The sequence below is a fragment of the Podarcis vaucheri genome (genome assembly GCF_965113315.1).
Source record: "Podarcis vaucheri genome assembly, chromosome: 14".
Classification (NCBI taxonomy): domain Eukaryota; kingdom Metazoa; phylum Chordata; class Lepidosauria; order Squamata; family Lacertidae; genus Podarcis; species Podarcis vaucheri.
In genome coordinates this window covers 23,979,591-24,007,447 of record NC_138752.1, presented here as the reverse complement: position 1 = coordinate 24,007,447, position 27,857 = coordinate 23,979,591, and the positions used below count along the sequence as shown (strand labels likewise).

At 45.8% G+C, this 27,857-nt stretch overlaps 1 protein-coding gene and 1 long non-coding RNA gene across 16 annotated transcripts in view; one reads left to right on the top strand and one right to left on the bottom strand.

Annotated features, from left to right (window-relative positions):
* LOC309518536 overlaps window positions 1-4,766 on the bottom strand; it is a 69,248-nt gene extending 64,482 nt beyond the window's left edge. For 4 of the 12 annotated variants that reach the window (XR_014213459.1, XR_014213460.1, XR_014213461.1 and 1 more), the window contains exon 1: window positions 1,116-1,660. This is a non-coding gene — a long non-coding RNA (uncharacterized lncRNA). Of the gene's footprint in view, window positions 1-1,115; window positions 1,665-4,594 lie in introns of those variants that run through there. The other 8 variants (XR_014213456.1, XR_014213457.1, XR_014213458.1 and 5 more) reach the window with 6 other exon arrangements.
* NR2F2 (nuclear receptor subfamily 2 group F member 2) lies at window positions 167-24,612 on the top strand. 4 transcript variants are annotated; one of them, XM_082198712.1, is made up of 3 exons: window positions 167-324; window positions 10,360-10,887; window positions 14,548-24,612. In XM_082198712.1, the coding sequence occupies exons 1-3, from the start codon at window positions 282-284 to the stop codon at window positions 14,820-14,822; spliced, it is 846 nt and encodes a 281-aa protein (XP_082054838.1). In that variant the 5' UTR covers window positions 167-281; the 3' UTR covers window positions 14,823-24,612. The 4 variants fall into 4 exon arrangements, with proteins under 4 accessions (XP_082054838.1, XP_082054835.1, XP_082054836.1 ...); XM_082198709.1 differs by lacking the exon at window positions 167-324 and adding an exon at window positions 6,275-8,269 and having other exon boundaries at window positions 10,339-10,887; XM_082198710.1 differs by lacking the exon at window positions 167-324 and adding an exon at window positions 6,282-8,269.
* The last annotated feature ends 3,245 nt before the right edge of the window (window positions 24,613-27,857 follow it).

Here is a 27,857-nt window from a genome sequence, read left to right as displayed (position 1 = left end):
GGCAAAACACATTCCTTTATAGATTGAGAAAGATCTTATCCTTTCGTCGCTCTTTTTCTTTTTTTCTTTTTCGTTCGCTGATCCCTTCAGGTTCTCCCCCACCCCCACCCCCAATAGTAACCACCCCTCGCTCTCCTTTCCAAAATCAGTTTGTACAATCGCTAAGATAAATACCAGGGCGATACGTTTTCATTGCCTAAGGGGGGGTTTTCTCCTGCCCAATTTTTTTCCTAAAAAAATAATAATTTAAAAGCCATCAGCTGCCAAACAACAGGAAGAAGATGCAAGCGATCTGGGATCTTGAACAAGGCAAATATGTTTTGGGTATGTTTCATTCTCTTTTTTAAATTTCTCTCTCTCTCTCTCTCTCTCTCTCTCTCTCTCTCTCTCTCTCTTTTTTTTTTCTCTCTTTCCCCTTCTCCTTGCGACCTGGTTTGTGGCCGTGCGGGTCTCTCTCCCTCTCTCTCATTCCTTACTTATTTCATTTTAAAGGCTGAAATCCGAAGCGCAAAAGTAATGCCCTGCGTTAAAATTCAGAGAACTTCCCCCGCACCCCCGAAGTCACTGGTTTGAGGGTCGGGGACGAAAACTCTGCTTTCAAAGGTTACGTGGGGAGGGCGGGATTTGTGCCGGGAGCGTGGGGTGGGGGGAACGATGTGTGTGTGTGTGTGTGTGGACTTTACATCAACTACTAATTGAGAGAAAGGTCCCTGTGTGTGTGTGGGTGTATGTCGTGAAAAATATGTTTCTCTATAAAGCCCCTTTTCCAGCTATCCAAAGGGTACCCCCCCTTCCAAATCCGGTTTGGATTCGATGATGATGATGCCTCTCTGAGTCAGAACCAGTCTAAAATCTCAAGGTCGTATTGCTGTGGGTATAAGCAATGATTGCAAAGGGGGGAGGAAAAGGGACCTCTCTAAGGCAGGGAATAGGAAATGAAACTGCAAGAATTTGTAGCCACGTGCGTTTTTGCTTGGGTTTCTCCCCCCCCCCCACTTCTTCCAGGAGCAAAATTGAGTTTCACGACTAGCCTTCTTTGCAGTCCCCGTTCCGCAGCTCCGCTTTATCCTTACCCCCTTAAAATCTCTGATGGATGATAAAGTAGAGGTACTCACCATTGCCAGAGGGGATATCTGTTGCCAAATCCAGGTTTCCAGGCGCAAAGTTTTGTTTGTTCCTTTTAATTGTTGGAAGTTGGGGAGTGGGGGGGATTAATAATCTTCAGGCTGATGTCACTTAAAAAAAAACAAAAAAGCCGCGTGGAAGAGCTCTAGACTTTCCCTAGCGCGAGAAATACGCACGCACATTCACTCGCTCACACTCGCTTCTCCCTATTAGACCGGCGGGGGGATTCCTTATCCATCCTATGTCGCCTCCTCCCTTAAAAGAAAATCACAATTTTTTCGGAAGTTTGCAAGTCCGGAGCACAAAAAGATGTTATTTTATTTTATTTTTAAAATGACATAGCTCCTTAACTGGCAATCCGGAGGAATTAATCATATTATAAACGTACAGAAGTTTAGGAGTTCCTTGCCTCCCCCCGTCTCGCTTTGCCTACGTCCTCCCCCCACGTCCCTTTCCCTTTAAGAGCAGCGTTTCTTTGAAAGTTGGATTTTTTTTCAGGCCGATGAAAGACTTACGCTAGGGGGCAGACGCATACTGTACTTCTGGAGTCTTCCAGCCGGTCCTCTTCCTCCTCCCCCCCCCCCCGCCTCACACACACCAATACACACACTTCTGTCCTCTCTTTCTCTCTCCATCTCTCGCTCTCGTAGCATATGTTCTAATTTAGCACTGTAAATTTTTCAGAGGGCCCGACTCTGACAGCCCCTGGTGATTTTCAAAGTACCACAAGCCAGTGGTTAAAAATTACATTGACTTGAAAGTTCAGTGTCGCACAATGGAGGGCCACTTTCCCCCATTCATAGCTCTTCGGATGGAGCTGGGAGGGGGACGCGGGGGGGGGAGGCAAACAACACAGTGAGCATTCATTGAGTCTTCGCCCCACGTAACCCAGCGGTTTCCCCCCACTGATTTCACTTCAGAGGGTCCAAACTTCGTTGCAAAGAAGCCAGGAAGAACTGAAGGGAGGGTTTCTTGTTGTCATTGTTGTGTTTTACCAAACTCTCCCCATCCCCGCACCTTTCGCCAGGGAAAAATAAAGAGGGGAGGTCCCTGCTTCCCCACCTCGCTTAGCCTAACGTTTTCCTTAAAATATTCCACACCTTTTCTATTTAACATCCCGGATCTCCTGATGATTGTGCACCTGTTTTAAAAAATGGGAACGTGGATAGGTATTATTAATACCACTATTGCTTCTCCCCAGAAGTTGCAAAATGGACCCTTACTTGCAAGGCAATAAATAAGGTCTGGGATTATAACTGAGCTCTGTAAATTGACAGTTATGGATGATGGATCGGTTTAAGAATCGTTCTCTTTAAGCGATCCTATGTTGCTGTGTAATATGGGAAGGGGGAGAGAGAGAAAGAGAGAATGAACAGCCAGTCAGCCATGAACTTGCCAACTCCCCACCTCTGCTATTTTTAATAGTTCCATCCTTTGGATGAACAGACGTACACTATCAAAGCATTTGATGTTAGGGCTTGAGTGAGCTCCGTCTATTTTAGTTCTCAGTGATTAGTTGCTTTCTCTTTTTACGATCCTGCAGGAAAACAATTAATACAGAAGGGTCGTTATTTCCCCTTTCGGGTTTTTTAATTTTTATTTTAGTAGTCTTTGCATTCAGCAGAATCATAAGATTTCTTCTGATAAAATAAGATAAGGTGGTGATATATGGGGAGAATTTTCCTTATATAGGCTGCGATCACCTATATATCCAGGATATATATTTCCATACTGTGAAACACACACACACACACACACACACACACACACACATATATATATATATATATATATATATATATATATATATATATATATGAGAGAGAGATATATGGAGGGGGTGTATCAAGGCGCTAGTTCTCTGCAATCCTAGAGGCCGATTATTTCCATCTCTTCTGGATCATAGAGGGCATCTTCCACTGTTTACAGGCGGCCCAAGTCCTTCTAATCAATAGAACATTCCACCGCTCGCTTTGAAACTGACCGTATGAAACGGACAATATTGCCAGGCTCCTCACTAGGGCCAGTAACAAGCAGAGTTCATGTTACAACTTTCCTGCCTTCGTCCGTAGCACCTGCAAGCTTAGCAACAGACATTTATTTCTTCAGGAGAAAGGGGTGGGTGGTATGAACGTGGCAACGTGATAGCGTTGAGCTGATGGAAAGGGTTACAGCTCCAGATCCAGATACTTGTCTCATGTATCTGGGATCCCCATTGTCTCATTTAATATGTGTCTTGGACATACCTTGTGTGTATTTGTGTGTGTGTGTGTGTGTGTGTGTGTGTGTGTATACACACACACACACACACACACACACACACAAAGAAGTCTGTGTGTGCAAGTGCGTGTGCGGGTATATATGAGTTATATAAATATATATACTCTCAGTTTTGAGTCTGTTTCTAGCCTGCCATTTATCATTTTTCTCTGGTCCTTCTCAGCAAATGTATTTCGCTGGAACACTTACTTCTCTGCCTGGAGGTCAGTTTGCCTCTAGATTGCAGCGCGAGAGATCCCACAGCTAGGCGATGACTTAAATTTGTAACCTCGTCTAAGGCTATAAAATTAAATCAAGTTGCAGAGGTTCAAATGTACTTCGCCATGCTTGGGTGTTTTGTTTTGTTCTGAAATTTTCCCCCTTTCCTTCCTGTTAACATAAAAGAGGAAATATGCTTTCTTAACGGGTGGTGAGAGAGGGGGGAACTTTGGGTCTTTCCAATCCAATGCGAAAAGGCTGTAAATGTGTTTTCTGGGTTTGATTAACTCCATCCTTTTCCTCCCTTTTCCTCTCTGATTTTCCCCCCTTCCTCGCTATCATCGCCTTCCTCCTGAGAAGGCATCTGGGTTAGATGTGTCCCCATTTGGGAGTATGTACAGGCGGCCAGGCGTTCTGCGCGTATGTATGCATGTGTGTATTTGTATGCTAATTTTTCCCCATTTCTGTTTGGATTTTGGAGCAAAGGGAATGGGTTCATGGAATGCTAGAGGCTTCAGGGAACAATGAAGTGTGTGGTTAAGTATTCTGAGGTCTGCTACCCTAGCCTCTGATGTGTGCGCCCCTACACATTGATAGATGTCTATCTAATGTATGTGTCGAGCAAGCAGCTTTCAAAAGATTCCTACGCAGTGCCAGCAAATCAGTTTATCTGCATCTTTTCCCCCGACGGGCCAGCCTCCTCTAGAGTGTTAGGAAGGCTGAGACTTCCTAAGCTAAAAATGGGAATTATCTGCATGCTCGAAATCCAGTTTTAACGGCCTCCCTCGCTGCACATCCATGTCAGAAAGTGAGAGCAAGTTAGCCTTTGTGTCCATAGATCTCCCTACAAGACCATCGTTCCGATGTTAGAGAGTATTCTCTTTCCTTCCTTTTTCTTTTTTAAAAGAAGAGGTGTTTCCTTTTAAGAAAAACTGACAAACAATTCTCTGACTTGCGTGTCATCAAGCAATTAAAAGTTCAACCCACCTACCTGTAGAACTTTAATCCGAAATGGGCAGCGTTTGTGTCAATCTGTGTCAGCACCGCTGCGACCCAAGCTGTCTACAGCGCTGCAATTGTCTAATTTCTTTAACCCAGGCACATACAGCTCCCCTAACGCCACTGCTCAGCTGAAATGACCCTTCCCTATAAGAACGAAATTGTTTTTTCCCACCTAAGCTCAGCAACAGTGGCAGGAAGAGGATAGAGCTGTCTCTCTTCCTCAAGCCTCAGCCTTTCACAGGGGGATGGACCGTACTGTTGGTCTCCCAGCAAAAGAGTTCAGAAAGTCCGTCGTCTCACAAAGACCTGTCTAGCATCCTTTAAAAAGAAGTGGTGTCCCGACCTCCACCCACCCTCTCGCATATGTGTGTGTGTGTCTGTGTGTGCGCGCAAAATCAAGACTCTTTAAAAAAAATCATTGCTAGATCCCTCATTCCCATAATAAATAAAATATGTATAATGCTTCTTCTTTTTAAATGAAAAATTCCCCCTTCAAATCTTACTTTTGTTGCTCTGAGTTTCAAAGCTGGGTGAAAGAAATTGGGGGGGGGTTACGGAGTGAGAGAAAGAGAGAAGAAGGGGGAAAAGGGAAAGGGGGCGCGGGGGGGGGTGTTGACGAGATAGAAAGGAGCAGCAGCAGCAGAAGAAGAAGCAAAGAACCGAGCTCCCTTTAGGACCTGGCGGACTTCCCGGGGCTCCAGCCATCCCAGCCGTGCACAAGGCTGAACTGCCCAATGAGGGGCGAGGGGAGGTCCGGGAGCTTTTGACCAGTCAAAGGCAGCCTCTTGCCTTATAAGGCGAGCGGTCGCCATAGCAACGTGTGCTAAGTTGCAGCCGTCGTGTCAAAGTTCACTATATAGAGAGCTGGGTGAGCTGATCGCGGAGAAAGCGTTCGCCACTCTCCCCAGCCCCGCTCCTATAAATCGCATTCACTCCTTTAACCCCCCCCCCCACTCCACCTACCCACCCACCCTCCTTAGCATATTTGATCACTGGGATTCTCGGTCTCTCTCTCTTTTTTTTCCTTGCCTCTCTCTCTCTCTTTTCTCCCTCCCCTCCCTTTTCCTTTTCTTACCCCCGTTTCTCTCTCTCTTCTCGCCTTCTCTCTTTCTTCCTTTCGCTGCCCCCTCCCCCTTTACCTTTTTGTGCGCGTGCAAAACCCTCTCTCGCTTGCCCCCATCTCTTCTGCTTGCAAGGAGAGCTCTCTTCCTCTCTCCCCCCCTCCAACCCCCAGCGCCAAAGGACCGCTCCAAAATCTCCACTTTTGCATGCATGCAAAAAGAAAAGGGGGGGAAATCTGGTGCATTTTCCTTCCTCTCTCTCTCTCTCTGCTTCTGATATTTATTATTAATTCTTATTAATTTCCACCCCTTGCTTTCCCCCACCCACCCACCCAACGACACCCACTCGGGCCCCCGCCTCCCCCTCCCCCCTCCTGCACTCCTTTTATCCTTCTCCCTAGCTGAGGGGGGCGGGTGGGTCGGGGGGCTCCTGAGCTTGGGGAGAGTTCACTCTTCTCTCGTCTCCCCCCACCGCGCTCTCGCTCTCTTCCTCGCTCGCTCCCTCCCCCCAGCCCTCTCTACCCACCCACCCACCTCCTCCAGTGCCGCCGCCTCCCTCCCTAACCCCCTCCCTCCCTCCCTCCCTCTCTCTCTCCCTTCCCTCGCCTCCTCCTCCTCCCCTTATCGCCCCATGTGTTGTGCGAGGAAGCAGCTTTGCTAAAGAGACCCACTTGCGAAAGAAACGGGAGCAGCATAAGGCAGCGGCAAGCGGCGGCGGCAGCAGCAGCAGGAGCAGGAGGCGGCGGCTGCGAGCGAGCGAGCGAGCAAGCCGGAGTAGCCTCGGCAGCAAAGGAGGAGGGGAGGAGGAAAAAAAAAAGAACGAACAAACGAACGAACGAAAGAAAGAAACGGGGGAAGAAAGAAGCGAGGAAGGAAAGAAAGAAAGAGCTGGGCGAAAGAAGAAGAGCGAGGCACGCCGAGAGAGAGAGGGACGCACCACCGAGGAACCAGGGGGGAACCCGAACCCCCCAAAGGCTCCCTTAGCCTATTTCGCGTGTGTGCGTGTCTCGTGTGTGCGCGCGCGTCCCGTGTGTGCTTTTTTTTGTTTGTTTTCTTTGGCCAGGGCTTTTTCTTTTCTTTTTCTTTTCCCTCCCCCCCTCCCTCCTTCCCTCCCTCCCGTCTTCCTCCTCTCTTCTCCCTCCCTGCCTCCCTGGTTGATGTTTCTACAGCTTCGCCAAACTCCGAGCGGGGCATCCGATCCCAGCACTCCCACCGGCGGCAGCAGCGGGAGGAGGCGGCGGCGGCGGCGCAGCAAGGACGGGGTTCCGGAGCGCCGCGCCGAGCGTGGGATCTTCTGCCGCGGCGCCTTTCGCTCTTCTCCTCCAGCGGCCGCGCGCCGGAGTTGCTGCTGCTGCCGCCGCCGCCGCTGCTGCGAGCTTTCCCCCCTCTCTGGCTTTCGATGGCTTTCCTGAATGGCTGACTGCGGGCTTCTCTGGATCTGGCCCCCAGACACCAGCCTCTCCTCCTGCAACTCTGCTCGGCTCCCCGAGAGAGAGGGAGGGGGGCACCTCTGAAGAGAATCGCCTCTCTCTCTCTCTCTCTCTCTCTCTCTCTTCCTCCTCTCTTCCTCTTTTGTATTTTTGTTGTACTTTTCTCCTTTATTCATTTGCTACCAGACAATCGCCTCCAACCTCTTTGCTCTGTTTCCCCCTTCCTCGTCCCCTCTCTTCTTTCTTCCTCTCTCTCTCTCTTTCTTCGTTCTTGCTCTACTTTTCTTCCCCTCCCCACCCCACTTTGGTGACCCGCATTGCTGACTTTATTTTGGGGGACTGCCCAGCAAGGAAAAAGTGGGGCGCAAGCAAAGAGGAAAAAAAGGACATTAAATTAATTTAAAAAGAAAGGACCAGAGGAGGGTAGAAGAGAAGAAGAAAAAGAAGGGAAACCGCACACAAGCCGAACAACTTCCACAATAAAGGGAAAAAAGAAGGGGGGAACAAAAACTCGCCAACGCGAACTGGGGAGGACAGCAAAAGAAAGAGAAAAGAAATAAAAACAAAGGTGGACTAAATTATATATTTATATCTATCTATATCTAGACAGAGAGATAAATAGGTCTCTCTCGCAAGGACGCTTCCTAGCTGAAGAGCTGCGGGCTCAGCCCTCGGAAGAAGCGGATCCGCTGGCAACCGAAAGCTACGGGGGGCGAGCAATTTGGCCAAGGTGTCCCATAGATATGGCAATGGTAGTTGGCACGTGGCGAGACCCGCAGGACGATGTGGCCGGCCCGCAAGGAACGCAGCCTTCGCAAGCGCCCCCTGTGCCGGGACCCCCGACGGGCGCCCCGCACACCCCGCAGACGCCGGGCCAAGGGGGCCCTCCCAGCACGCCGGCGCAGACCAACCAAGGCAGCCAGCAGAGCCAGGGCGAGAAGCAGCAGCAGCAGCAGCACATCGAGTGCGTGGTGTGCGGGGACAAGTCCAGCGGCAAGCACTACGGGCAATTCACGTGTGAAGGCTGCAAGAGTTTCTTCAAGCGCAGCGTCCGCAGGAACCTCAGCTACACGTGCCGCGCCAACCGGAACTGTCCCATTGACCAACATCACCGCAACCAGTGCCAATATTGTCGCCTCAAAAAATGCCTCAAGGTTGGAATGAGACGGGAAGGTATTGGAATTTCATTTGTTTTCCACTTCTCAACCAACCCCGGTGGGGAGGGGAAAGAGGGCGGGAGGTCTCTGGATTTGCGTGCGCATGTAAACAGAGACCAGCGTGGGATGTGGAGGACTAGGGCCGTGGATTTTAGAGATGGGTTGCTTCCTGGGATTGCATAGCTTGTGTACATTTCCTCTTCTTTTGCCATGGCCTGGAATGGGGAGTGTGGTGCTGTCCTTGGGAAAGCAGGGTTAGGTGAGTTTAACAGGACAAGGAAACGTGGTGTGGAGTGTGAGAGGCTGGGGGTGGGTGGAATGCGTTTCCCTGACAAACATTGGCCCGCTTGTTGATTCCAAGAAAAGCTAGATTCCATTTTTATTTTATTTTATTTTATTTTTCCTCTCAACCCACCAGCCCCAAACACAATGACTATCCCACGAAAATGCTGTGCGTTATACCTTAGAATGGATTCGATGGGCTCCGATAAAAGAGGGAGGTGGGTTCTGTCCAACGGCGGGGGTCAAAGGCAGGCTGGGATATTTCTCCTGCTGGCCACCCTTCCACCGCCCGCAGCGATCCGTAGGCACCACCACTCCCCAAACAACGTGCAAGATAACCTCAGACGTAGCTCTGTAACTTCTCTCCCTTCCCCGCGTTGCTAATCCCAATAATCAATCAATCAGTCATTTGCCAGAGAGGTTCCCTTCGGTTAGAAATTCCGCGAGGCTTCTTCCAAGAATTTCCGGGGCTTTCTCTCCTCCCCAGTCCGGGCGAGAAAGCTCAACCTCGCGCTCTCAAAACACGCGCGCGCGGGGTCCTGTTTGGCCTATGCCCCTGATAATAATCAAGATTTCATTTATGTATTATTCCAGTTCTTTTTTTCCCGGGGGTTGGGAGGGTGGAGGAGAGCAAGCCGGGTTGCGGGTCGGGGGGCGGGGGAGTGGGAGAGAGCGATCGGGGATCTTAAGCACCGGAAGGAAACACACAAATAAATACAGAGTTTAAACCAGGGAGGTTTCTGTGAGCAAGATGGAGCTCGGTGGTGGAAGATTCCGAGAGGGCAAGGAAAGGCGAGCCTGTAGCTTCCTTAATGGCGTTGCGCTCGCCTCCTCCTCCTCTCCCCTCCTCCCAACCTCCGGTGTCTGGCTTATGTTTGGGGGTTAAAGGCTGCCCTCCTTCGCTCTCTGAAACGCTCAGTCTCCACCTTGGGCCACGTTGGAGCCAGATCCAGCCCCTGCAAAATAAAATAAAAAACATTCTCTCGTCCACATTCTCGTCTTCCTTCTCCACCCCCCTCCCTCGGCGCTTTTGTGGGTCTTTCTCTCTTTCATTTTCTCTCTTCTTGTCACCATGTAAATTTATGAACCAAATGAGAGGCCCACTTTCCATAAAAACAGCCGATCCCGGGGTTTTCCAAAGCTTCGCTCCCACCCCCAGCTCTGAATGAATGGCGAGGAAATGTAACAATAGGCCGTGCTGTTTGATATTATTTTATTTTATGGACGCGTGTGGCTGCAGTTCTAATCTGATCTCTCTCCTCCTTTGATATAGATTGTGTTGTAGTTTTAAAAAGGAAGCAGCAGCAACTCTCCTTCTTCGGGGAAAGCGGCGTTTGGAAAATATGGGGAGGGGGCCCTTGCCTGCCAGTTTCTCCCTTCAAAAAAAAATAAAAATAGCGATGTGGAGAGAAGATAATTCGAGTATTTTATTTTAATTGTGTTTTGATACGTCTGGCGATTGAATGGAGGGGGCGGAAGAGCCGCTTGTGGTTGTGTTTTGCCCGCTGGCTGTTCGTTTGGCCAAGGAAGGGACACCCATCTTTTTTCCCAGACCCACAAAAAAGTACATTTGGATTGACACCCGCTGACATATTTGCCAAAGTGCTGGTTGCTGTCTTCTCAGCAATTTGGGGAGCGAGAGACCCAGCTTCTCTGCACCTCCTTGACCCTCCTGAGTTTCTTTAATTCACCCTTGAATCTGAGCAAACTCCCCCCCCCAAAAAAAATAAAAAAATAAAGTAGCTTTAGATGTGCTAGCTCCAGAAGGGGCTTCCTTAGCAATTCAGATATTAATTGCTGTAGTTTCTTCCTTATTTACTGCAGCCGTCCAGAGGGGCAGAATGCCACCTACTCAGCCGACCCACGGCCAGTTCGCCTTAACCAACGGAGACCCCCTGAACTGCCACTCGTACCTCTCCGGATATATCTCCCTGTTGCTGAGGGCAGAGCCTTACCCGACCTCGCGCTTCGGCAGCCAGTGCATGCAACCCAACAACATTATGGGCATCGAGAACATTTGCGAGCTGGCGGCTCGGATGCTTTTCAGCGCCGTCGAGTGGGCCCGGAATATCCCCTTTTTCCCCGACCTCCAGATCACCGACCAGGTGGCCTTGCTGAGGTTAACCTGGAGTGAGTTGTTTGTCCTCAACGCGGCCCAGTGCTCCATGCCCCTCCACGTCGCCCCGCTCCTGGCTGCCGCCGGCCTGCACGCCTCGCCCATGTCCGCCGACCGAGTTGTAGCCTTTATGGACCACATACGAATCTTCCAAGAACAGGTCGAGAAACTTAAGGCCTTACACGTGGATTCGGCGGAATACAGCTGCTTGAAGGCCATCGTCCTTTTCACCTCAGGTAAGCCACAGGGTGGGGGCTCTGAGGAGAGGGAGGGAGCGAGGAAATCTGAAAGTCTCCCCTGCCCCAACCCAGCTTCCTTGGTTTTTCCGTGAGAAAATTCGGAATTGAACTTGTAACACCGCAACTGGGGATTTTTTTTTGGGGGGGGGGAGGGAGAAGAAATGAGCAGATTACATCTCTCATCCTATTTATTGCATGTTTACTCGGAAGTAAGGCCCGCTGCGTCCAGTGTTAGTTCAAGGGTGCCTAGCGTTGAAGCAGAGAGAGACAGGGAGAGACGATTAATTTCGAGGAGGAAAACCCTCCAAATATTCTGCCTTCAATTTTAATGTAATATGGACAGAATAACTTTTTTATTGAGCCATGTGCAGTCGCTGTTGGCGAAGGGGGATAAAGACTTTCGCTAAATGTGCAAATAAAATAACCTCTGGGTTGATATAGTAAAAGCATAGCAAGTTGATAAATAACCAGAGTATGCTGGAATCTGATCTTTTTAAATATATATAATAACCAGTGGAATTCTTAACCAAGCAGAAAGCCTACTTCGAAGGAGATAGAAGAATCCTAAAATTAAAGGGATATTGGAGGGTGATATGTGCTGGAGCTCTAACTAGAGTATCCAATAAACAAATCAATCACATTCTGGAAAGGACTGAGGGTGAATAAACTCTCATAGTAGGACCTGGCGGCCTTGGAGCAGATTGCCAAGGGGGAGAAAGTGGGTCTGAACCATGGTCAGAGGGGCTAGATGTATTTTAAATAATAATGATGATAATAATAATAATAATAATAATAATAATAATAATAATAATAATAATAAGTTGAAGCAAGAATGTGTGTTTGGAATTCAAGTTGCTGCCCCCTATACAAAAACCTAGCGGTAGTGGCAATACTCATGCATAACAGCAGCGGGGATAAGGAATGTGAAGAAGTGTTGCAACTGTAGTCCCTGAATTGCAACATTATGGGTTTCTGTTTTAACTCCTCTTTAAAGAAAGACAAAGAAGAAATGCATGTTGGAAAAGTGTCACTTAGGCTGCAGTCCTTTATCAGAGTTGGCTGGAAGCAATTCCCAAAACTCTGTGGAGCTTACTCCTGAGTAGATGTGTAGAGTTGCACTGTTAAACAATCAAAAGTGCCAAAAAGGGGGGGGGGTTGGAGAGAGAGAGAGAGATTTCAGTGCCAACTTTCTGCTGCATATAAATAGCGCTACAGTTATAAAACAATAATGGAATGCATGATGAAATCTAATTAGCTGTGGTTCAACCTGGGTGAGTAATATATCTGATATTAACTCTGGAGGCAACATAATTTCAAGACATACTTTCTTTTTAAAAAATTATAATTCATCGGATCAGGCCTCTAACAGTATGCTAGATTCTCAGAATATAAATAGTGATGTGTGTGTGTGTTTATCTTGTAAGTAATGGGGCAGCTTTGGGTAGTGGTCATGTGATGACCATATGAATGGAGGCAGGATCTGTAAAGTAATCACTCATTGGTATATGTATATATAGATATAGATATAGATACATATTTTAAAATATTTTCTTTCATTTTAAAAATGCCTTTGATATGAGGAAATAGGCCGAGGCATCAGTAGTTTATGTGGGAAAATTAGGATTTACAATCCAGTCCTTGTTATGTTAAGGGAGGTCTGAGGAAACCAAGTGCCTTTCTGGACATTGTCCAAAATTTAGGTCGTGACCTGAACTTCCTTTTATATATTATTGCTTTCCACAGTTACACCTCTGCCTGCCCCCACCCCCTAGCCAAAAATATTTGTTGCCCACCTAAATTAGTTGGACTCAGAGGTGATCAATTATCAGAGGCAGCACTAGAAAGGAACAGTGTGTGTGTGTGTGTGTGTCCTCTATTAAAAGGACACATTATTTCCTTCTTGAGGATCTTCTCTGAGCCTCTTAAGGCCTACATATGAACCCCAAACATTTGATTTCAAATCTGGTGTTGTAGTGGGTTGCAGTAGTGTGATTAATATTGTTACCTTTGTGGGGGAAACCTCTCAGCTGTTGTCTAAAGTGTGAAATTTATGACTGTTTGCAAAATGTGGATCTGTATGTAAATTGCCTTCCCAGCTTAGATAAAGCTTCTGTTATCTGATTTTGTGGGGTTATAAAACATGGGGGGAACGGATGCAGGGATTTGTCAGCTAAGACGCCCCAATAGCACTGGGGCTGATGTGTTATTTAGATGTAGAGAATTTTCATATAATATTTACTGGTGCTTTCTATAGAATCTATATCTAGATTCTAATGGCTTTGAAAAATATGCATGTGTTAGTGCTTTGCCCAGCCAGCTAAGGTCACAACCTGAGCAAAGGCAGCTTCTGATTAAAAGGGACCTCATTGTATTTTAGCCTGTCAAAAGTGGGGCAATATATATATCTATATATTAGTGCAAAGCGTGGCAAGAATTCTAAATTGTTTTTAAACAGTTTTTTTTTCTTTTTAAAAAATCGTATCTTACAGATGCATTTTTTAAAAAATAAAAAAGTATATATTCGTATGATTGGAAAGAAAGGCGAGGGAAGAAAGGGGAGTGGGAGAGACAGAGAATGAGAAGGGGAGAGAGAGAAACAGCTCTAATGAAGAGAGCGATCAGAGTTTGCTTGGTTGCCTTTGAATAGGCTAAACTGACAAGATCAGTTTTAAAGGACCACTTAAATCACTTTCAAAGACTGAGGGAAACGGCGGTGTCTCCTTTAGGGGGGAATCGCTTTTTGGGTGCGGGGCTCCATTATCCTGAGTTGAGCCAGTTTCTTAACGTGTGTGGGTTTCTGCTGCCTTCTTTTTTATGAAACTCTCTTTTCTGGCCTTTGAGATTAGACTCAGCACAGTTATTTCCCCAATGCGAGCATGTGTGTTGGGAGGAAAGACCATGTCTTATCTTTCTCCTTCTCCATACACCCCCGCCGCCAAAAGACTCCCCGCCCCTCCCGCATCCCAATGCAGTGAAAATCTGGTGAGATCACTGAAAGGTTTGGGGCTAATTTTAAAATCAAGAACTCAGGCCAAAATCCTGGCCGGGAGGGGAGACTTCTGGAATATTATTATTTTTTTTAAAAAAAGAGCACGTGCTCCTGTTGAAACCGAAAGAAAAAACAGGAAGATCCAAACGCGTGTTTACTCAGAGGAAAAATCTTGCTGGACTGGCTCCCTAGGAAGCGTGCAGACAGGACTGCAACATGACTCTCCTCTGTGCTTGGGATTGTAGCTTGAGCACGGCTTAACTTGGACTGAATCATGTCTTCGCGGTTTATTCGGATGTCCAAGACTTGAACTCAGCGAGCCTGACTTTCAAAAGGGAAAATAAATGCCTGTAGGGTTGGAGGGAGAGATCCGCAGATTTGGGCGCGCACAAGCAGATCGACCCAAAGCACGTTGACCCCCCAAGGTCCTCAGGACTTAAATCGCTAGGAAGCAAGTCTCAAAAGATTTCAAGAGCAGCGTCTATCTTGCAATGCTCACGACTTCATCCTTACAGTTCTTAGCTGTGATTTTATTTACATTATCACTATTGTTTTGATTGGGGGGGATTGGTTTTTAAACCATTCCAAAGGGGAACTATAACTTGTTTGATACTGACGACACTTTCCCCCTCCCTTCCCCTCTCTCTTTGAAACCAACTTTCTTCCAGATGCGTGTGGTCTCTCCGACGTAGCCCACGTTGAAAGTTTACAAGAGAAGTCCCAGTGTGCGTTGGAAGAGTACGTAAGGAGTCAATATCCGAACCAGCCTACGCGATTTGGAAAACTGTTGTTACGCCTCCCATCTCTCCGCACCGTCTCTTCCTCAGTCATAGAGCAATTGTTTTTCGTCCGTTTGGTAGGTAAAACCCCCATAGAAACCCTTATCAGGGATATGTTACTGTCTGGAAGCAGTTTTAACTGGCCTTATATGGCCATTCAATAAGGGGAAAAAATGTTGGAGAGAGGAAAAAACAAACCCACAGATGAGAGAATTTGAAAAAAAATAAAATTGGAAATTTTGGAACGGAGGATTTTTGCGAGTGACTTTGGGGTCTGGCGGTTGTTTAAACGTCCTTCAGCTAAGCAAGGGTGTTGCATCTTGGCTAAAAATGAAGAGAGAATAATTGGAATGGACTGAATACTAATAAAAAAAAAAGACTTGTGATATGAACTTTTTACAGACTGAATTAAGAATTCCCCTGTTGTCCAGAAGTTGCTACTTCTCTCTCTCTCTCTCTCTCTCTCTCTCTCTCTCTCTCTTTTTTTTAAAAGAAAAGGGGAAAGGAATTTTTTTCTTTTTTTCTTTTCTCTGGGGTGTTTAACTTGAAACACAATCTCTTGCTAAAAGTGCATTTAAAAGAAATCTGGAGAAAATTAATGGAATGGAAACAAGTCTCTCTCTCTCTCTCTCTCTCTCTCTCTCTCTCTCTCTTTTCCAAATTATTAATTTGTCCTATGTTGTCTGTGTACCTATAGGGTTTTGTTTGGGTTTGTTTTGTTTTTTTTGTATTTTTTCTGGTTCCAAACCAGTTTATTCTGTGGTTCTATAATAATTTTGATATAATCTTGCCTTCATTTAAAAAAAACAACTACAACTGTGTATCCTTTTTTTAAAAAAGTTCTGAAAGAATTAAAACTGTCTCAGAAAGGTTTATGAGAAGAACATAAAGAGAAGGAAAAAAATTCCCCACAATAGTAGGAAAGATGGAAGCGCACTTACAACTAGTCAGCCAAAATTTAGCTCCAAGCTACGACAGCTATAATTATTGAGATCGAATAAAAGAGAACCACAACTATTCCCCCACCCGCAAGCCCACCTTCCCTTGACTAGGTTTTTATATATATATATCTATTTTAAAGACAAAACATGAATTTTGGAAGGGAATGCGTATTTCTTGGAGGGAGAAGGAATTGTGTCTAAGACACAACACAGTTTTGATGAAAACACACATACACACACGCACACAAAACCACACATAGGGTTTCATCACAAAGTGAACTTTTTTGTAATTTGAATGAAAATTGGGTTCCGCCTAGTTGTCCTAAATTGTTACCAAGTTCCTCTATCTGTTTGTATATTTGCAAGCTCTTTGTATTATAATACTTGTTGATATTTTCCCTTTTTTTAAAGAAAAAAGAAAAAAACCATTGAATTCAGCATGACAAAAAAAAAATAACACTACTGTTGGCACTTATAGATAATGTGGTTGATTCAGTATCTTAGAGTTTACAGTTTTTGTGTTTTAAAGAAAAAAAAGCTGAAGGGTTTTTTTTTTAAGTGCAACATTTCTGTATACTGTAAAAGTTATAATAACTGAAAACTGTTTGGTCCAGTCTTTGTGTGTTATATTCCAAGGAAAAATTGAAAGTATTCAGAAATTAAAATATTATTTGATATCTGACACCTTGTATGGCTCTCCTAAATGTCTTGGGGTAAAATATTCCTATTTATTCTTCTGTTGAAGAGGTTTTGGTCCTTGGATAGATAGATAGACTCTGCTTCAAAATCGGCTTGCAACACAATAGGTGTTGTTTGTGTGTGTTTCCTGTAAAATAGATGGTGGTGGTTTGGTGGTGATGGTGAGATGTTCCAGCTTCAGCTCCTGGTTTAATTGTGGCTTCATGAGGTCTCCAACCTGATCCTCAATATGTTTGCCCCCAAATAATTTTCACAACCTGTGCGTAGAGTACATAGGATTACAACCTAAGATGGCAACATTTCCTTTCCTCTTATCCTCTTGATAATTACAAAAAATAATACTAGTAATAATAACTGCAGAGGGGATGGTTAAAAGAGCAATGACCTGTTAATTCTGTCACACTTAAGTGCCTACAAAGAACTGATATACACACACGTACACAGAAACACACACATGTATGTATGTATGTATGTATGTATGTATGTATTGTGAGTATATAATCTGGTTCAAGCAAAGTGGCATTATTGGAAATGTAGGTCAGTTGTTTGCTCTGAATCCCAATGTCTGTGACATAGAGAAGAACTCTGGAATTGTGTGCTGGTTATCACAGAGAGATCTTTTCAACTCAGAAGTAGATTTGCATAGTTTCCTCCCCATTTCTTTTCTTTTAGAGAGCCAAAGATTCTCAGACCATAAGACAGAATGTACAAGTTGTGTGTATGTTTGTAGGCACCTAGCATTATATAAGAAGGACTTATAATAATGCATTCTGAGTCTAACTATAATTAGGAATAAGTATGATTGATTCCAAAAGACGCTGCACTTAAGGCTGCAGTCCTATGTTAGGAGCAAGCCCCGCTGAATACAATGGGATTTATCCCGAAGGAAGCACACAGGAGATTGTGCTGTATATAGTAGTGTATTTGGTTCAACCCAACATATTGAGTAAAAGGCCAGATTCCCACTGAAATTATTGGCTACAGTATCTGTTGCCCTCAAATTACGGTACTCAACAACGCTTCCTCCGTCCCCTCCTACAGTCAACTTTTCTTACTCTCCCTGCGCTTCAGGTCTCCAAAGCAGGTTGACAAAAACTCTGATGTCTTGTGAATTTGAGTGGGAGGAGGGAAGTATAGAGGGTGTACTCAAAACAGCCCCTTGTCCCCTCTTCTAAGGCTTTCTGCCCCCACCCCAGCCACACATTCTGACCCATACATACATACATACGGAAAGAGCCCACCAGTTTGTGAACTACACTCCATCTCTGGCTTACTTCAGTTCCAGGCATATGGACCAGACATTGTTTTTATTTATTTATTTTCGACGAATCGGTGTACTCTTTGCGAATGGCTGCAAATGATTATTTTTCCTATGAACCCAAGGCACTTTTGAGATGCATAGATAAATATGCTTGCTGGTTTAGAGAGGAGAGTGATCCTCCGGTTTTAGTGGTGCTTTTCGTGCTGGTTACTGTTTGCTACTCTAAAGGATGTCTGTGTCTGAATGAACTTAACAGGGGAACTTAACCCTTCTCTAACTTCACCTCGAAGGATCTCCCTCTTTGGCCTGCTTGCTTTCCGTGTGTGGTGGTGTTCTTAAACAATCGTTTATTGCAAATGTGTTTCCTGGCATATTGCAACTTAATGATGTTCAGCTCCTCAGAAAAGCCATTTCTTGATTTTTCTTCTTCTCTCCCTCCCCCCCCCCCGCCAACCTTCAGACATCTGGGCTGTTGCTCAGTTGTTCTTCCTCTATATACCTGTCTCTCTTGGCGTTGCTTTCCCTCCGCTCCCTCGCTTCCCCACGTTAACTTCCTAATCGAGCTTGGACTGGAGAGATGGCGGCAGAAAAGAGCTGAATGTAAAAGGGGTTCAACAAAAACCCAGTTCCAGCCACCACTACCACTACCCCGCCATTCCACTTTCCTTCTTCTCCCTCGGTAAATTTTCCATTCCATTCCCCTTCCCTCTGTCTCTGTCTCCCTATATGCATCCATATATTTGGAAAGGCTCCGAGGTGGAGTTGTTTAAAGGCTTTCAGATAGGTGTGAGTTTATGGCATTTAAGGAAAGTTTTCCTTTGCCTGCTGACTTAGAACAAAGGAGCTCCCCCCGAGCAATTGAGCCGGACAAAGGAAGTGGGCCCGGACTCAGAAGGAGTCCTACGTGAAATTGACTAGCTCTTATAAAAAGCTGCTAAATACGAGCAACTCTTTCTCTTGAAGTGTCCGGAGATTTCCCTCAAGCCTCCCTCTCTAGGGTGGTTGGATTTCTTTTAAAAATAAAAATAAATCTGAGTTCTTCCCCTTCCCAGCACCAGTGTTGGAATTATAAGTAAAATTATTAAAGTGACTCTCCACTTAAAGAACAGCAGGAGAAAGAGCCTTTGAAATACGATTGTTATTAATAATGTTATTAAAAGCACATATGGGAGAAGCTCTCTTTCCACCCACTTCTCTCTCTCTCTCTCTCTCTCTCTCTCTCTCTCTCTCACACACACACACACACCTTCTAATTTTCTCTCTCCTTCGTCCTGCCCTCTAGAAATTAACTTCACTATACTGGACCGGGTGAAGGGAGAGGGGGAATCTTATTCCGAAAGTTAAAGCATAAGGGTTTGGGGGATCGAGCTTGCCTTAGGACAAGACAGGGCGAGGATCGCGCGGAGAATAATGGAGGCTTTGAAACGCACGCCAGCGAGCGGTAGCATACACGCAACTCGCGCGCAGGCCGGTTTAAAAGGTTACTCGCTGCGGATTGCGTTCACTCCGCTTGTCTGACGCTAGATCTCACGCTCTTTCTCGGTTCCCCACCCCCAACCCCGTAGCAATTACTGGAGAGACAACAGATCGTTCCTCTTAAAGAGTGGATTCGTCCTCCTCAGTGCCGTTTTTTTGCGGGGAGGGGAGGAAATATGTTTGCGGTGTGTGTTTGGGGACGGAGAGTAGATAAAGCGTGTGAAACTATTGCCTTGAAGCTGGGTTGTCCTATTAACTCAGCCAACATGGCGTCTCCCAGAAGTGTACTGCAGAGAGAGAGAGAGAGAGAGAGAGAGAGAGAGAGAGAGAGTCCTGCTAAGCAAAAGGAATCGCGTTGTGATGAGGAGAGAGATCTTTCCCTTCATCCTCGTAATAAGTCAGGAGGAGGCTGGTATTTAAACGCATACACAAGGCTGCAGGCAGCGGGGCACCTCTCTGCAAAAACTCCCAAGCCAGCAATCGCGTCAAGGCAAGTCCAGTGGTTAGCTGTGGATTTAAAGAAGCAAGGATGTGTGCGTTGAAGGGGGGAGATATTACAAACCCTCCACAGCTACACTGTCCAGTTCTCCATCACAGGATTCCGAATACCTAAACTTGTGGTGCTCTCCCTCCCTCCCTCCCTCCCTCCCTCCCTCTCTCTCTCTAGCAGATCTCGAAATAGATAGATTGGGCTTCAGGTGCTTTTCAGATAGGGTGGCTCACACGTGCATCTATCCCTTGATGTCATGCCCCTAATCCGTGGGTAGAGGAATTCAGTGTGAATAGAAGCCGTCCACAACCTCTTGAAATCCATTCTTGGTCACAGGATCACTCACTTCAAATGTGGAATTACTTTGCTTAGTACATTTATACACTTAGGTGGGGAAGTCTGTGGACAGGGCTTGAGCGGGTATCTAGGAGATATTTGGAGGAAAATGCCCGCCTTCTCGCCTCTCTTCAGTCTAGCATAGGAGTTGGGGGTTGGTTCCCCCACCCGATTCTAGGATAAGGTTTATTTTCCTATCGTCTTCCGTTTGGGGAAGGGACTTAAAAGAGATTTGCTGAGGTGGTCTGGCGTTAGGTATCCGCAGAGGGGCGGACAGACGTGACTGAAGACATCCGTATTGCAAAGGCGAAGGGGTGGGCGGAGAGGGGCTCTCTTTCAGCTTAGGGTACACGTCCGAATCTAAATTACCTGGGAACTCAGCTTGTTTTAAAAGCATCCCTTTCTTAAGCTCCACGACCATTGGAGAAGGGGGGGGGAGAATCCCTCTGCAGAGCGTTATTTAATTTTTTAAAAGAAGTGATGAAGAGTTTTTGTGCTTGTGTGTGTTGTCAATCTCTTAACAAAAGGTGCTCTTTAAAGGAATGGCGTTGGGAGCTTGATCTGCAGCGAGAAACCCAAAAATCAATGAATTATTATTAATATTTTAGGGGAAAGGGGGGGGGGAGAGCGTGTCTTGTCTACATAGAAGAGAGACGGTTCTTGACGAAGATGGAGGCCTTCTTAGAGTCTGTTGAAAAGGGAGGCTACGAGTTTTACAAGAGGGGAAAAGTGCTTCTGATCATCCCCTCCTTCCGTCCGCATTTTCTCCTCTATCTGTTAAGCTTCCCGCAGCGCGGCTGTCTACTTAATGGCAAATTTTTACCTCGTTGCGGTCATTTTAAAAACGCTTAGTCCTAGTTGTTTGTTTGTCACAGGAACTTCTAGGTGCCCCCTCCCACCCCCATCCCGTCGCCCCAGTTTAGGAATGAATGTTTTGGTATTTATTTGGAAAGAAGGTTGCGATCCTTCCTGCTTGTCCCTTAGAGTAAACACCACGAAAGAGAACAGTTTCTGAATTTGCGTAAACATGCGTTAAGAGTGTTGTGTATTATATTTTTTAAAAAATTAACAGACTGAGAAAATACGAGCCTGGTATTTAATAAAAGGTGTGGATTTAGAAAAGGCTGCAGAAATTATCTGGGTTGTTTGTTTTTTCAGGGTAGGTTTTTGTTTTTTGTTTTGCTTTGCTTTTTTTCTGCACACCAAAGGAAGCAAATGGGGGATATTTCTCTCACACACCCCCACCCACTTTGCCCCCATCCTTCCCCAACGGAGTGTGTGAAACCTCATCCTGGGGGAAGGGGCCCTTTAACTCGAATGTTGGGATGGGGCGAAGCGAGGCCTCTTGAATAAACAGACCCGCATCAAGAGTGTAAATAACTCTCTGCTTAAGAAGGTGACAGGCTCGGGGGAGAGAGAGGGAGACCCCTGCGTGAGTCTCTTGGAAGGGGATTGGGAGCGAGGGGGGTGGGGAGAAAGAAAGAAAACGGAGAAGTCGGTTCCTTTTGCACGGAACGGTTATACAGCCCATGAAACGCGGCGCAAGCCCATCGCTTAGCCCTTAGATCTTCCGCTCTTCCCTAATACAAACCAGATCTCCGCTATTGTTTATCATCCGGGCTCGTGCCCGACAAGTTATAAATCGTATTGCCCTTTTGATAACGCAGTTGTAATCAGTTAGCATCGCAGCCGGGCCCAATTGTAAAACTGCCTAATTTAATATGTCAGATGTGCCATTAAAACTTTATATATTTATATACATATGTGCATTCCCTCCCCTTCCATCTCCCTTGCCCATCTCTTCCCTAGGAGTGAAATGTCAACAGTGTTATTGTTGTTGTTGCAGTTGCTATTATTATTATTATTATTATTATTATTATTATTATTATTATTATTATTACTATTATTTAAAATAATGTATTGGGTTGGAGATGCAGGGCTTTGCTAAGACATCTCTATATTGCTATATTACTATTACTATTACTATCCATGAGGGATAAGCCCTCCCACTAATGCTTCGGTCTTCGGCACATATGCTTGGGAGTGTCTCCCACGGCTTTGAACTTCGTGAGATTTACTTCGGAATAAGCGTTTTTAGAATGCGGGAAGAGGACATATATGTTTGGCCAAGGAAAGGGACTCTTGTCAGCCCGGGTTTCTTTGAGGAGGGGGAATCACATTTATTGCAAAGGTGCCTTGTGATTAATTGAGCAAACGCCGGGAGAGGGTGGATATTATTTTATTCGGGAAATTCTCTTGTGTTTGCTTGGAAAGTAGAGTTGTGGAAGAAGGCGCTTGAGTTTCAATGGATCTTCTTGGTTGGAGGCAGTTCTCATCCCCCAAATCCATTCTCTCCCCCCACTTTCTGAATCCCCATTAATATAGTGTGGCGGCGGCAAGAGAAATGAAAGGGTGAATCATAAGGCCTGGTGACTTTTTCGAATGTGTAAAAACACACAGCTTTCTAATTCCCTGGCTTTTCTCTCTTCCCCCCACCTCCTTCTAAAACGTGATGGTGTTTGGGAGATTCGTCTCCGAGGAAGCCTGGAGCCCGGACAACAATCGCGGTCCAAGTTAGCCCCAATTTGGATCAAACTTACAGAGGGTTGATTTTGGTTGACAGAGCGTGTGTGGAGGCTGAACTCCCATAATATGCACTTCTGTTCCTTTATTAGGCTTGGACAACGAACTAATGAGCTTTCCCTCAGAAGATTGTCACTCCTATTTATTTTATTTTCTCCACCCCTCTTCTGAAGAAAACTTGGAGACCGAGGGAATAGACGTTTTTAAAGGTGTGGGAGCTGGAGATAGCTGCTGATGCGCACACACACCAACATCAGGGGGTGGCATTATTAGTAGTAGTAGTATTACTAGACAGCGGGCAAGATCCATCGAAAGTTCAGCACTCGGAAAGTCCCATTGATTTGGCTTATGCAGCGCTTCCAAGCATGTTGACACAGGGGTAAGGCTCCTGGAGTTGACCGTGATTCTTACCTCAGGGTGGCAGCGATCCTATATACACTGGGTTTGGTATATTACACATAGCTTTGTTGTCCGGCTCGTCCTTAACGTCCCTTGAAATCTCTCTGCCTTTCTTTGTCTGGATGGTCTTAAAAGCCACCGAGAACAAGTGTCCCGAAGGAATGGCAAAGGTCAGAACATCTCTCTTTTTGCGCCCTGTTGTTGGGTTTCACTAGGATTCCTTAGGTCGATTTCAAGATAGCTGGCGAAGAAAAACTTCCCAGCGGACTGGGAAGTTTGGGCAGTTTCTGAGCCCGAAGGACGCCTCGCGGCCCCAAGTTTAAAGAATCTGATAGGAAGATGAGAAACGGGAGGACAGAATGAGAGGAGTGCTGGCTGGTTGGAGGGGAGGGGGGGCGGGACGTTGATCCCATCTCTCTGCGAGAAATAGGTGCCCACGGGACTCCATTAACCTACCTGGAAGGCGATTAAAAAGAAAAAGAAAAAAACTAACCTGAGGCAAAGCGGAAATGAAATAAAAATTATATCAAGAGATATAATCGAATTGTTTACAGAACAGAGGCAGTAATACATGTTACCCTCCCCCTCCCTGCGGCTCTTTATTTTCTTTGGATCTCGATTTTTTTTTAATCCTTCCTTTACAAATTTCTGAATATTGTCTTTTGAACTGAGCCCTTTACCTTATTAAGGTGAGCGCGCGCGGGGTGCTTGTGTGTACAGAGGGAAAGAGAGAAGGGGGGGGGGTCGATTGCTGCAATCCTCTTTGAAACACGCTTCGTTTAACTATTTTACACAAGTTTGCTTAGATCCCTGGGGGATTCTTCACTTAGAGAAGGCTGATACTAGAGTTAAAAGCTTGCGAAGTGAGGGAGGGGAGAAAAAAGCAGAGGTTGTGGTGGATCATATCTAAGGGGGGGCTTATCACACGTGGGTGGCAATAATAATAATAATAATAATAATAATAATAATGCTCCATCTGAAATTGAAACAGTGGCCACTCAACTAAGGAGAAATAGGCCAAATTGAAATGAGCAAAGGTATAAATAATATCCTGTAGTCATTTAAGTTACACCCTAACTTTTCCTCTCTTTAGGTCTGATTCTCGGTCTTAGTTTCCCCGCTCGTTTTCTCCTCCAGCAAATTGATGTTAACGTGTGTCTTAGACTTTGCCTGTAATCAGACTCCCCCCTTCCCTCCCTCCTCTATTCTCTCTCCCTCTCTCTCTGAAGCATTTAATAAATGTCTATTAACGCGCTCCAAACCTAAGGTGAATTTACTGTCTCCCGGTTTCCAAACGGTACTAATGATAGATTTATCAACAGGGACTCGCCTCCAAGCGCTGTAAGGGAGACCCGCTCAGCGAATAAGTATGACGAAACACCCAACACCAATATCATTATTTCTACATGGGGGAAAGAACTGGAGGGTGGCGGCGGAGATGTGTCAGGGTATCATCTGAATTAATTAATCGGAATTAAAATCGGGTTGGGGGCAATCCTTTCTGTTTTGGTACCGCGCCTTGGATGCAATCTTCTTTCTTTCTCGTTTTGGAACTGTTGTTTCGGAGCTGGAATTAAGACACACGATCCTGGTTTGGATGGTTTTCTCTTTCTTCCGGGTGCCTTATTGTTGTCCGCCGCCCCCCCCCCGCCCCTGCTTCCCAGGTTGCGGATTAAGTAACAGCCCTCTTCACGTTTCAGACCTGCGGAGAACTCAGTCTTAAATTTCCATGTTGTGTTTTGAGAATATATTTATTGTCTCCCCCTCCCGCCCCCAAAAAACCCCGCGAATAAAATCCATTCAAGACTGGAGTGACCTCGCCTTGATGCGCTTCCGTTTTCTAACTTCTTCCATTCCTGGAAACATTTAAGGAAATGGGGGGTTCGTAAAGATGGAAATGGGGGAAAGAAAAACAAATCACTATGAAAGGAGGATGAGCCAGCCCAGAGAAAGCCAAATTTGAGACGAAGGGCCGTTGCAGTCTACGGAGCTAAGGCCATGCGCCGGCGATCCACTATGCACATTTACCTGGAAGAAAGTCTCTCTGAAATAATGAGGAGAACCACGAGTAAACGTGCGTGAACCAGACTTTGGAAGGACCGTAGCGCAGCGGTAGGGCGTCTGCCTTGCACCCAGGAGTTCCCAGGTTCATATCCCCGGCATCTCCAGGTACGGCTGGGAGAGCCATTTGTCTAAATCCCTGGAGAGCCGCTGCCAGTCAGTGTAGGCAGCTTTATATGTGCCTCTGTTCCACCAGACTAGAGGCATATTTACTGAGAAGTAAGCACCTGTCAGCTCAATGACTTTTGTTTCTGAGGAGGCCACCTTCACAAAAACCCCCACCACAGTTGGAATCGATGCATATTTCCTCGGAAGTGAGGTCCATTGAGTTTAATGGGCCTTACTCCGAAGGAACACTGCATAGGTTCGCAGCCTCAAGTCAAAACCACCCTCAGCTGGATTGCGCCCTGTGTGTAGGTATCCTATATATATGGGCGTAGTGTGGATAAAATGAAACCGAACCCGGCTCTCTGGATCCATTGTTACTTTAGGCTGCGATCCTATACACTCTTACTTGGGAATGTGTCCCATTGCACTTGGTGATTTGCTTCTGTGTAAACACGCTGTTTACTACACATCTCTCCCCTCAACGGCATTATCTACAGTTTCCGCCCTTATTCTGGGGAATATTTCATGGGACCCTCTAGGATCTGTGCTGTTGGGTTTCTTAAGCGACAGGTATTCCTAGCTCTTCACAACCGCTGTAAGTCTATGAACCTCGTTTCCCTCCAGGAACGATCCCTCCCCAATATTTCATTTCTCTCCACTATCCCTATTTCAGTGTACAACTCTCTCATTCCTGTGCTGAGTATTTATTTTTTATTTATATATATATATTTAAAAAGAGGTAGCTGTGAACGCATTTTGCACTGTAAATTTCTTATAAAAAGTAAAACCTTGTGAAATCACACCAAGCTCCTTTGCAGTTTTTTTTTTAATTCTCCTCTAGAAATTTCATTGAGATGTCTCCTGTACTGTGCTTGTCAAGTGATCTTTGTTCCTCTTCAAATAAAGGGCTTTTAAATGGACTTCTGGCTCCCGTTTTGTTGTTGTTGTTGGGTTTTTTTTCTTTTTTGTCTTCTCTCTTTCTAAACGTTAGAAAATTGTGCCATCTACCAGCTAATCCAAGTACTGTCGCTCTCGGAGACCTCCAAAGACCTCCAAACCCTCACCCTCAATGCAGCCGTGTCAAGGGGGTGGGCCAAGAAGGGGGGCCTGGTGATGGAAAAAAAATACAAGGCCGCTCAGGATGCAGAGTTTGTTCTGCTTTTAAAGACATATTTCTATTCTTTTTATCGTGGGAGTAGGGGAGACAGAAACGTGGAGTGCAAAGACATATAGTCAAGAAGGAAAGAAAATACATTTGATTCCGTTTCTGGAACGAGTCACAGTTGGTGTCCACGGCTACCCCATCTAACCCAGCCCCTTTTAACCAATTAAAATCACACCCCAATCCCCCCCACCCCACAAATTATTTAACTTCGAAATAAAGCTGGTGAAATGATCGTGTGCAGGAAGATGCAAGTAGCCGGCAAGCCTTGCAATCTAACGGTTGCATTCTAGGACATTGGCTCAGGAGCTGGAGTTTTATGGAAATAGCCATCAAGTCCCCATAAACCGGGGACCTCCTTACAAAAGGGGGCGGGGAGGTGTCTCCCCTGAACCGGACTAGGATTGCATTTTCGTTCGCTTGCTAGTTCGGTGGGGTGGTTCCATTCCCTCCAGGGACAAAAGGAGAACCGAACCCCACACACATACCCCTTTCCTCTTGCCGAAATAAATTTGGATTTTTGTTGTTGTTGTTGCTGCTGCTGCTGTTTCACCTGACTGGGTGGAAAGTGAAAACCTGAGCATCTTTCCCCCTTCCAACATGAGGCGGATGGGGAGCTGGCCTCCTGCGTTATACACATTAAATTGGAATCTACTTCAAGGAAGGCTGTGCTGCGGGATGCAGTCTCGGAAGGAAATGATCTGTAAAAGCTCGGAGTGAATAAACTGTAACGCAGGCCTCGAAACACCTCCACGTTTGATAAATGTTATTTTATTTTATTGCTGAGGGTGGGGGGGGGGAGGGAGAGAAACATTAAGGAACTATCCAAACGCATTGATTTCAGTGCGCTTACGTTCTCCGGATCGGAATAAATCGAATGTCCCTTGACCCCGGTCCGCTGTCCTCTTACTTAAGAAGCAAGCCGCCCTTATTCAACTTTTACAGAGTAAACAAGTACTGGACCGTAACAAGAAAGTGTCTACAAGGTATGCTCTTAAAAAAAAAACAAAAAAACCCCCACACCTTTTAACGGATCAGCAGATACCAGTTCGTATTGCTTCGCAATAATTTCCCCCACACACTCTTGGGTACAGACTAGGTGCTTTTAACATTTATTATCGTGGTGTGTGTGTGTGTGTGTGTGTGTGTGTGTGTGTGTGTGTGATTTATGGGGGAGGGGGGATCAGGAACAGATAAATATTTTCTAGGATGCTTCGCACTCTTCCGAATATTGTTCTGTAGAGAACTCCAGCCTCGACCAGGAGATGTTGGCCTTGGAAACCTAGCATAAATTTCGTCGCTATACGACAACCGAAAGAGAGCAAGGAGTGAGAACCTAACCACTTCTCAGAGGTTAGTCTCGTTGAGCTTAATGAGGCTTACTCTCAGGTAAGTGGGTTTAGGATTGCACTCTTAGTTGTGGTGTGCAGAAAATCCTGGCTTTGTATATACGATGTCCTTTACCATAACTACTGGTGGACTTTGAGTGGACCTTCTCGGATTCTGCAAACTGGCTCTATAAAATCGCCTCTCTCTGTGACCCCCGCCCCCTTTCACCACTCTCCCCCCCCCCGTTTTTCTTTACCGATTTCCTTTCCCAGTAACATCAGATGGCCATCCACTACCTACCTCCAGGCGCTTGATAGAGCGAAAACTTTTCGAAATCCTACATGGATTGAGAGC